Genomic DNA, 10,254 nt, shown 5'->3' on the forward strand with positions numbered 1-10,254 from the left:
CGACTTAAAACTCATAAAAAAGGGTACATTTCTAACAAAGAGGGTAAGTCAGAGAAACAAAAATATAAAAGAGGAACTGAAACAGGCAGATATAGGCAGGAAATGAAAGAAGACTTTGGACAAAAAAGGAGAGGAGTGGGACCAGTAAGGGTATAGAAAAAAGTCCCCTGGGCAGATACTTGGGGTTATAGTATGGTCTAGTTACTTTTTGTTGCTGTGATAAAATACAAACCGAAACTAACTTGAAGAAGAGAGGGTTTCTTTCAGCTTCCAAGACACAGTCCATCATCAAGGGAAGCCAGGGCAGGAGCTCAAGGGAGGAACCTGGAGGCAGGAACCAAAGCAGAGTCCTTGGAGAAACACTGCTTACTGGCTTGCTCTCCCTGGCTTACCAGCTACCTTTCTTATATAGCCCAGGCCAACCTGTCTAGGGATGGCACTGCCCACACTGGGCTGGAGTACTTGCCTAGTGAGCATGGGGCCCTGGGTTCAGTCACCAGTGCTGCAAAAATAAATAAACCAAACCCTACAATTTTGGCCAGGAGCAGAGCGATCAGCAAGTGGAAATGAGAAGTGTTCCTGCGTCATGTGTGCCCCAAGATGTATGCAGGAAGACCCAGAAGCAAGGACGGGAAGCAGGCAAAAAGGTGATAATAGATAAGGCTGCCCGAGGGTCATGATTTAGGGATGGCTCAGTGGGTACCACATCTCCAGACAGAGTAGAAGGTAGCCCAGTCCACTCCAGAATCCTGCTCTCTGCACTTGCCTTTTGGGAACTGGAGAGAAAAAACCTTTATAAAGTTGTGTTAGCAGGATAGTTCTGTTGATTATACATGGATGATGTGGTAGAAACATGTTCTTTAAAACAGCAGTTATCTACTACACTGGTGTTCTAAGTCACACCCATCCTTCCCCACCACTGGTGACAGGCTGCCAGATAACAGTGATGCTTTGTCAAGACCTTAGAAAGGTCTCTGTCAACTGAGGATGCTCCTTCTACCTGTCAGGAGGACAGAGTTCAGATCAACTATTGTCAGTTTGGTGTATACTTTCAACTGAAGTCCTCCAGTATGTTGATGATTCAATTAGGGCTCACTCATAAAATTTCACACATGAATCTTGTTTAATTTTTATAAAAATGTCTTAAGATTTAAACAGCCTAAGAGAACTAGTTTTGTCCTTGAAGAACCAAAGTACTTAGCAATCAAAAAGTGTTTTTCAAAGTCCCACTGGGAAGGGGAAAAGAAGAGCCAGACCCCATCCTGGGTTCCTAGGTCTCAGATCAGTAGGCTTTCAGGTTCTTTTAGAAGGAGGACAGGAATGACAGTCTGAACACTGTTTTACACAAAGGGCAGCGTGAATGGACCTAAGACTTGGAACTTCTCTTTATTAATTTCCTCATTTCCGTTTATTATTTTCTAGATACTGTGGATGCAGGAAACAGCAGCACTTTAAGAAAGCCCAAGAGGAAAAGAAGTAAGAAAAAAATGAGAGTTGCTTTGCTTCTGCTGTTACTGATAAGTTTTTTTATCACTAGAATTAATGATATTATTTTTTGTGATGTTGTGGCAGACTGTGACCTCCGGGGGAGGAGGGAAAAAATCTAATATTTTTTCTAAGATTTTTCTGACTTTGTTTTAGAAGCTCTACAATGTCAAATGCCTTACAGATGAGGCCATCTTTCTTATTTTCTTTTTTTCACGTTCTTAATTTTTAATACAATTACTTTATTGTAATGAATTTCCCCCAACCATCTAATTTTATGGGCCTTTAGAAGTGGGGAGTATTTCTTGGCTGTAGATTGAGGAAGAAGTGACAGGGGAGGAATGGTCAGAAGGATGCCACATTGCTGGGTCTGAGGGTGGAGGAAGGGACCAAGGAATGCAGGTGACTCAGAGAAACTAGGAAAAGCAAGAAAACAGGGGAAAGCCTTCCTGAAAGAAGCAGGAAGGTCAAGGTGGCTCCGTGGCTCCTGAGGTGAATGTCAGGGGTTGCATAATGGTGGTCAGTCCAGTGACAGACCACATACGTGATGGTGGCCCAGTAAGATTCCTTACCAGGCCAAGCTGTAGTTGACTTGGTTTATGTAAGTATACTATGGTGTTTACACTGTGACAAAAGTACCTAAGAGCGCATTTCTCAGAGCGCATCCCCACTCACTGTTAAGCAACGCATGAGGATGCTGGGAAGTGGGCTACAGTCCCGCACATCCCTAAGAATGTGGAAGGGGCTTTGAGATTGGATGATGAGTAGAGGCTGAAGGAATTTCAAATAGCATGCTGGGTAAGACTCAGAATGCTCTGAGCAGTGTGTTAGCTGAAACAGAGATGTGAACGACTCTGTTTGTGGAGAACATGGTAGAGAAAACCCATATTGTCTTAGAGATACCTAAATCACCATTAGCAGGCTGTTAGTAATGATATGAAGGTTAATAGTGTTACCTCTGAGGGTTTAGAAGGGAAAATAGAGCCTAATTGGCGTAACCAGGGAAAAGGGGACCTTTGTTATATAGCAGTAGGGGGCTTAGTAAAAATCTGTCCTGTGGTTGTGTGGAAAACTGGGCTTTCTGGATATGTTGGTAAAGCAGTCTTGAATTACAGTGATGGGGAACATCTTGGTCTTTTTGCTGATTACAGTACAATACCAAAGATAGAGATAATTGAGGGAAGAATTGCCACATAAACAGGAATCAAGACTAACTAGGTGACTCAGAAATTTCTTATTCTATCAAGGTTGAAAAAGATGCTAAAATTAGGAGAGTTGCTGTCAGGAAAGTATTTATTCAATAAAGGGTTCAATGAAGAGATCGAGCAGGTTGTTTATTTTTCTAATTTTAAAATGTATATTCCTTGCAAACTTCGGTTCATCTTCCCAGATTTTTTCTATGTTTGTATTAACACATTTAAGAATATATTATATATCAGCTGGGCATGGTGGCTCAGCCTTTAGTCCCAGCACTCAGGAGGCAGAAGTAGAAAGATCTCTGTGAGTTCAAGGCCAGCCTGATCTACATAGTGAGTTCCAGGCCAGCTAGGGGCTACAGGGAGACCCTGTCTCAAAAAGACCAATAAATAAATAAATAAATAAATGATATATCATATATCAAATAAATTCACTTACATTATATTTCTCTTACTTTAAATTCATATGCCATGTGCTAGCTATTATGAAGTTAAATATTTTATTATTTTAATTTTTTATGTGTGTATTGCCTGCATGTATGTAAATGCATCTGTGTAGTGCAGTGCCCACGGAGGTCAGAAGAGGGTGTCGGATCCCCTGGAACTGGAGTTAAGGACAGTCATTAGCTGCCATTTGGGTCCTGGTCTTCTGCAAGAACATTCAGTGTTCTTAACTGCTGAGCCATCTCTCTAGCCCCATTAAGTTTAATATTTTGAAACTTAACTCTAAAAGGTTTCATTGCATCCTTTTTCAATCCATAAGAAACATTAGTAGGGATAAGGTGGAATACTGTTAATAATAAAACAAAAATCCATTTCAAAGTTATTACAGCCATAGATAACTTCAAAATACTTAGAGTAAAATAACAGGCTAAGGAGGTACTGGCACATACATAACCCTGTGGGAATTTTTTAATACATCTCCGTATGAATCTAATTGAACTAATGGAACCTAACCTACTATGAAAAAAGATTTAGACAACAAAATTGCTCTTGATAGAGAGGGCATATATGGAGAGAGGCCAGAGCTCAAAAACAAAAAACAAAACAAAACAAAAAAAACAAAAAAAAAACAAATATAATATATTATTTTCAAATATACAACATGTATAAATAATTAACTACACATTAGAACATAAAGTAATATTCAACAAACTTCAAAGAATTGGTGAAGTCAGATCTTCATATTGGCTTCCAGAGGTCCATTTTCCATCCCCAACTAGCTAACAGGATTCCGTACCTACTGAGAACATTGGTGTGTCCAGATATTATTTCACAGTTCAAAACCTCCCTGACAGCTGGCATGGCTACCAACTTAAGATCTGACCAGCAAGATGACAGCAAGCTGTTATTGTAGGGAGATTCTAGAAAAGGACTAGACCTCTGGGCACGAGAGCTTTTGTTTGTCACTTTTTCTTGCAGTGTAGACCATGGACATTATGGCTGGTGCTCAGCAGGCTCCTTGAACAGTTATTTGGTCTTAAGAGTAACTGAGCTAAAGATAGAGGCCTCAGACTGAATAGGATCTAACACGGCAGAAATTATCTTGGAAAAGAAAAAGATTCATAGTGAGCATTGTGCTGTTACAGAACTGTCATATTTCCACCAATCTAACCATTTTGCTATTCATTCACTATAGCCCCCCCAATATTTGAGCATACGATCATTACTTTTGAATTCAATACTTTTGCATTCTTATTCAAGATAAAATTTATGATGAAATGAACAAATCTCAAGAAACTCTGATGAATTCTGCCGATTATATTCTCCTGCACAATAAAAATCCTATTGACACAATGTGTGTGATCCTGGAAAGGTTTTCTCTGGCCTGTCCCTACTCATCAGGGCAACCACTCTATTTTCCAATGATAATTTAATTTAGGTTGTTCTTGCAACATTCTGTAAATAAGACTTACTTACTATAAGGTTTCCCTCCCTCAGCAGAATAATTTTGACATGCACTCACATTACTGAATATATAGTGGTGTGGCAGTTGGCCTCTTTTTATAACTAGGTACAGTACATTGTCTATATATCCTGAACGTTTATATGCTTTCCAAATTCTGGGTGCCTTGGTGTTTCCACCTTATTGGGAAGAATCTGTTGGGAGCATCATTTAGAAGTCGCCCTGTGGCCTTGTGTTTTTGTATTATTACATAAAGATCTAGGTGACATGCTGGTGTATAAGATAGATTTCCTCTTGTCCCTCCTCCAAGATCCCCAAGGCTGTGGCGTGAAGAAAGCCAGATGGGTGCTGCACACACAGGTCTGGTAGGAGCTGAGGAGCACTGTGCACAGGACAGTCCCAGTCTGATGAGGCAGTGACGGCAAATTTGAAGTTTTCCTGTGATGTTTAACAAACGTTATGAACCGTAACTTCTACCAGTCTCTGACAACCACCTCTGATGTGCAGTTTGCTGTGTTTGTATGATGGAGGCGTGTTAATGGCTGGCTTTCACACAGAGGCACAGTCCTAAGAAAACTCTTGGTCCCTAGAAATTTTTTTAACAGCTGGGCTCCCTGAGCAGGACATGCATTAGTCAGAGAGGAAGTGGAAGGCACCTCCCAGCATGGCCCTGGGACACCTGTGATTTTGGGTTCTAGCTCTGTGCACTGTGTCTGGCTCTTGATTTGGGGGAGGGTTACTGGCTGTGGGCAGTGCCTCCAATCTGCCCTCTGTCCATGGCATTGACTAGAGATGATCATCTCCCATTCTTAGTTGGGGGAGCACACCAGAGCACTTCCTTCAGACAAAGGGTCCAAGTTCTCTTTCCCCCAAGATCTCTTAGTCTGAGGTGCTTGGATTTTTGTTCTAATTTCACTGCCACAAGTCTGTGTGTACCATTCCAGTGTCTGTCCACTCCCCCTGTTTAAACCACCTCCTTCTCACTCAGACCTTCCATCCATGGGTCCGAAACAAGTAGGGCAAGGCATGTGCATGGGACGGAACCAGAGCTGAGCTGGAACCCTGGGCACTCAGGAGCTGTGCCTACTAGGCCGTGACAGGAAAGGGTGGGGCGTTGTCCCCGGGAATGGCCAGAACTGAGCCTGAACTTACGGGTCCACATGTCACCTGTATTCCTCCTTACTTCAGTCCTGATCATTGTCCGTGAGTTTCTGGGTGGGTGGGGGGTTGGGGGGGTGGGGGTGTCATGTGAAACAGCCAGCATCAGCTGATCCATAACCCTAAGGAGAATCAGTAGTGCCTCAGTACTACTGACAGCCCTAAGAGGCCTGACTGTGCCAGGGCACAGCGCCTTGTAGCTTACCACTGAGACACAGCAAGTCAGGGTCCAGCAGGAGTCATAATGGTAGTGCGCAGCAGCAGCCAGCGGCCTCGGTAGCAGAGATGGCACTATTCAGTTTCAATTGGCGACGCTCAGATCAGTCAGCAGCCATAACCCATTTCCACAGTTTATGACCCCTGATACGGGTGGCTTCATTTGCCAGTTGTGGCTTCTCAGAAAACAAAGATCTAGCCGGGTTGACTGAGTTCTGCTATCCCAAGGAGTGGCTATAACAGCTTTTATTTCTGTGTAGCTGGCTCAGGCAGAGCAGCTGTGGCAGCTCAGCACACGTGGATTTGAATCAGTTTGGCTGAACTCATTGAGCCTATGCCCGGGTGAATCTTGATAGAATTTTCCAGAAGGTTGCTTTGGGCTTGAAGAAGACTAGGAAGCACAGGCATCACTGGGTTGAATGCTCTTTAACACAGTCTTCATTGGAAGAGCAGGGAAGCTTTGATACTCCCTTGCTCCTCGGTCCTGGAGTCTGTGTAGACTCACCCCAAGATGGTGTCTCAGGTAGGAGTATCCCAAGATCTGTCTGTGAGTCAGGCCTTCACTTCCACCAAGTAGAACTCTAGTCACTGGATGTGCTAAGCCAGTAGTAACTAGTGAACAAGAGAAAGCCTGTCTCAAACAAAGTGCAGGGCAAGAATCGACACCCAAGGCTGTCCTCTGATTTCCCCATGTGTGCTGTGGTAAGTGCATGCCTGCACTCATACACACACATAAACATGCACACACATACACACATCATACAAAAAGATTAATAAGTAATAACAACCTGACACAGAATCACTGTCACATGTATTTGGATAATTCAAAAGAAAGTAAAACCACACAGAAAAATCGTACTAGGACTCCTTAAAGTTCCCAGGTCTTTCAAGGGCAAGATTAAAGATATGTTGGGCTGGAGAGATGGCTCAGCAGTTAAGAACACTGACTGTTCTTGCTCCATACATCATTGAGGAATTTTTAAAAATAACAGACATGTCCCAACATGGTCCCAACAGCCAGACTTACGACACTGATGAGTTTCTGGGTGGGTGGGGGGTTGGGGGGGTGGGGGTGTCATGTGAAACAGCCAGCATCAGCTGATCCATAACCCTAAGGAGAATCAGTAGTGCCTCAGTACTACTGACAGCCCTAAGAGGCCTGACTGTGCCAGGGCACAGCGCCTTGTAGCTTACCACTGAGACACAGCAAGTCAGGGTCCAGCAGGAGTCATAATGGTAGTGCGCAGCAGCAGCCAGCGGCCTCGGTAGCAGAGATGGCACTATTCAGTTTCAATTGGCGACGCTCAGATCAGTCAGCAGCCATAACCCATTTCCACAGTTTATGACCCCTGATACGGGTGGCTTCATTTGCCAGTTGTGGCTTCTCAGAAAACAAAGATCTAGCCGGGTTGACTGAGTTCTGCTATCCCAAGGAGTGGCTATAACAGCTTTTATTTCTGTGTAGCTGGCTCAGGCAGAGCAGCTGTGGCAGCTCAGCACACGTGGATTTGAATCAGTTTGGCTGAACTCATTGAGCCTATGCCCGGGTGAATCTTGATAGAATTTTCCAGAAGGTTGCTTTGGGCTTGAAGAAGACTAGGAAGCACAGGCATCACTGGGTTGAATGCTCTTTAACACAGTCTTCATTGGAAGAGCAGGGAAGCTTTGATACTCCCTTGCTCCTCGGTCCTGGAGTCTGTGTAGACTCACCCCAAGATGGTGTCTCAGGTAGGAGTATCCCAAGATCTGTCTGTGAGTCAGGCCTTCACTTCCACCAAGTAGAACTCTAGTCACTGGATGTGCTAAGCCAGTAGTAACTAGTGAACAAGAGAAAGCCTGTCTCAAACAAAGTGCAGGGCAAGAATCGACACCCAAGGCTGTCCTCTGACTTCCCCATGTGTGCTGTGGTAAGTGCATGCCTGCACTCATACACACACATGAACATGCACACACATACACACATCATACAAAAAGATTAATAAGTAATAACAACCTGACACAGAATCACTGTCACATGTATTTGGATAATTCAAAAGAAAGTAAAACCACACAGAAAAATCGTACTAGGACTCCTTAAAGTTCCCAGGTCTTTCAAGGGCAAGATTAAAGATATGTTGGGCTGGAGAGATGGCTCAGCAGTTAAGAACACTGACTGTTCTTGCAGAAGACCCAGGTTTGAATCCCAGCACCCAAAAAAAAAAGAACCCACGTGGCAGCTAACAACTGTCTGTAACTCCAGTTTCAGGGGATCTGACAGGCTCTTCTGTCTTCCGCAGGCATTGCATGACACAGGTGCACTTACCTACGTTACAGGCAATTACATGCATACACATAAAAATAAAAATAATAAATATATATTTTTTAAAAAATTAAAGACTTGAGGATTTGTATTACAACTTTAGGAGAATTCTCCACAACAAAGTTGAGAGCGTCCTTCCATTTCCAGTGCAGGGTAGACTCCATCACACGAGCAGAGGCTGTGTCTTCTCACTGCAAGGCTGAATTTACATGGCAGACACTTGAGAAGGGCCTGTTGATAAACGCCAGACCAATGGTCAGTCAGTCTAAGCACCATCAGGAATTAATTTTCCATTCTCCAAAGGTGTCAAAGGAAGTCCTCTCCTACAGCCTCCCAAAGCCATAACCCCAAGACACAGATAGAAGTGAAATTTAACTCTGTGATCAGCCTTTGCATGACTGCATTGGTTGTTAAGAATTTTGCCTCATTTCTGAGACTGAAGTTTGAAAACAATATTTGAATACTACTGCCAGATAAGGCTTGGAAAATCATGTCTATAGCTTTGAATGATTAATTTTTTTCTCTTTGGTTTGAAGGAAAAAAGAAAAGACATAACTGGATAAGAGTAAAAAGGAAGAAACAGCAAAATATTCCACCAAAACGTAAGCAAGCGAAGGGAAGCAGTTACATCTGTTGAGTTTAGTAAGGTGGTGTGGGTATCCTGCTTATTCTATCACTGTCCTTACTCCTTTGAGATAAGGTTTCTCACACCTAGAGCTAGACTGGCGACCAGCAAGCCCCAGCGACCCTCTGGTCTCTGCCCCTCCCCTGGCACTGGGGTTATTAGTGCCACCACACCTAGCTTTTACAGTGGTGCAGGTGTCTGAACTCAAGTCCTCATGCTTGCTCAGTAGCCGCTTACCCTCTGAGTCATGTGATGTTTTTGCAGCTACTGTATTGGTTAAGATGTGGGTTAAGTTGCTGTAACAACTGGGCATGATGGTTGCATGCCTTTAATTCCATCACTCAGGAGACAGAGGCAGGCTGATCTCTGTGAGTTAGAGGCAAGTGTTACTTTTTCAGGGGCGGGAGAATAGAGACATGGCTTCATTATGTAGTTTTGGCTGGCTTGAAACTTGCTATATAAACCCAGCTGGTCTTGAACTCACAGACATCCACCTACTCTGCCTCTGAGTTCTGGGATTAAAGATGTGTACTACCATGTCTGGCCAGTTCAAGAAAGTTTTATTGATTTGGAAAAATGTTCCAAAGAAGGGTAAATGAACCAACAGGCTGCATGTTTAGATACATGTATGCATGTATATGTGTGCATGTTGTAAGAAAGTATGTATTTATAAAAACATGCATTGATATGCATACAAATTCAGATTTGTGCATATGTATTTATCTATGTAGAAAGATATACATAGAGAGAGAAAAGTCAAAGGCAACTGGCACGGTGGCATGCACCTTTAATCCCAGCATTCGGGAGGCAGGGACAATGAGTTCAAGGCTAGCAAGGGCTACATATTGAGACCCTGTCTCAGAAAAGAAGAGGAGAAGGACAAAAATCAAAGGCGGCTCATCCATAAAAATGTACACATTGAGGGACTGGAGAGACGCTCATTGGTAAAGTGTTTGTCAAACAAGCGTGAAGACTTGAATTTAGATCCCCAGAACCCACATAAAAAAGAAACTAGGTGTGGTGGAAAGACCCTGTCAAGATCAGGGGTAAGATGATGGTTGTGGTATTTTTCCTTCACCCTGGGTGCATACAGATTTTACTAAGGTTTTGGCGGGGGCGATCTATCTTACACACTACACACACACACACACACACACACACACACACACACAGTTCAAGCTTACCAAAAAAATCTTAAAGTAAATAATGTTAAAGGCCTGGGCATGGTAGAAGATGCTTGTAATTCCCGTCCTTGGGAAGCTGAGGCAGGATGATTGCAAGTTTGAAACTAGTGCGGGTTACATAGGGAGACCCTGCCTCAAAACAAAAACACAATAAATAAATGAATAAAGGGACTTTGTGGTAACCC

At 43.2% G+C, this 10,254-nt stretch overlaps 1 protein-coding gene across 4 annotated transcripts in view; it reads left to right on the forward strand.

The window, feature by feature from the left end:
* LOC103738199 (nuclear body protein SP140) overlaps positions 1-10,254 on the forward strand; it is a 68,446-nt gene that overhangs the window by 39,548 nt on the left and 18,644 nt on the right. For all 4 annotated transcript variants that reach the window (XM_017799383.2, XM_017799382.2, XM_008838058.3 and 1 more), the window contains 3 exons: positions 543-647; positions 1,423-1,476; positions 8,797-8,862. In XM_017799383.2, the coding sequence (XP_017654872.1) occupies positions 543-647; positions 1,423-1,476; positions 8,797-8,862 (225 nt within the window). The remainder of the gene's footprint in view (positions 1-542; positions 648-1,422; positions 1,477-8,796; positions 8,863-10,254) is intronic.

The sequence above is a fragment of the Nannospalax galili genome, unplaced genomic scaffold, assembly GCF_000622305.1.
Source record: "Nannospalax galili isolate Female #2095 unplaced genomic scaffold, S.galili_v1.0 scaffold1138, whole genome shotgun sequence".
Taxonomy (NCBI): Eukaryota; Metazoa; Chordata; class Mammalia; order Rodentia; family Spalacidae; genus Nannospalax; species Nannospalax galili.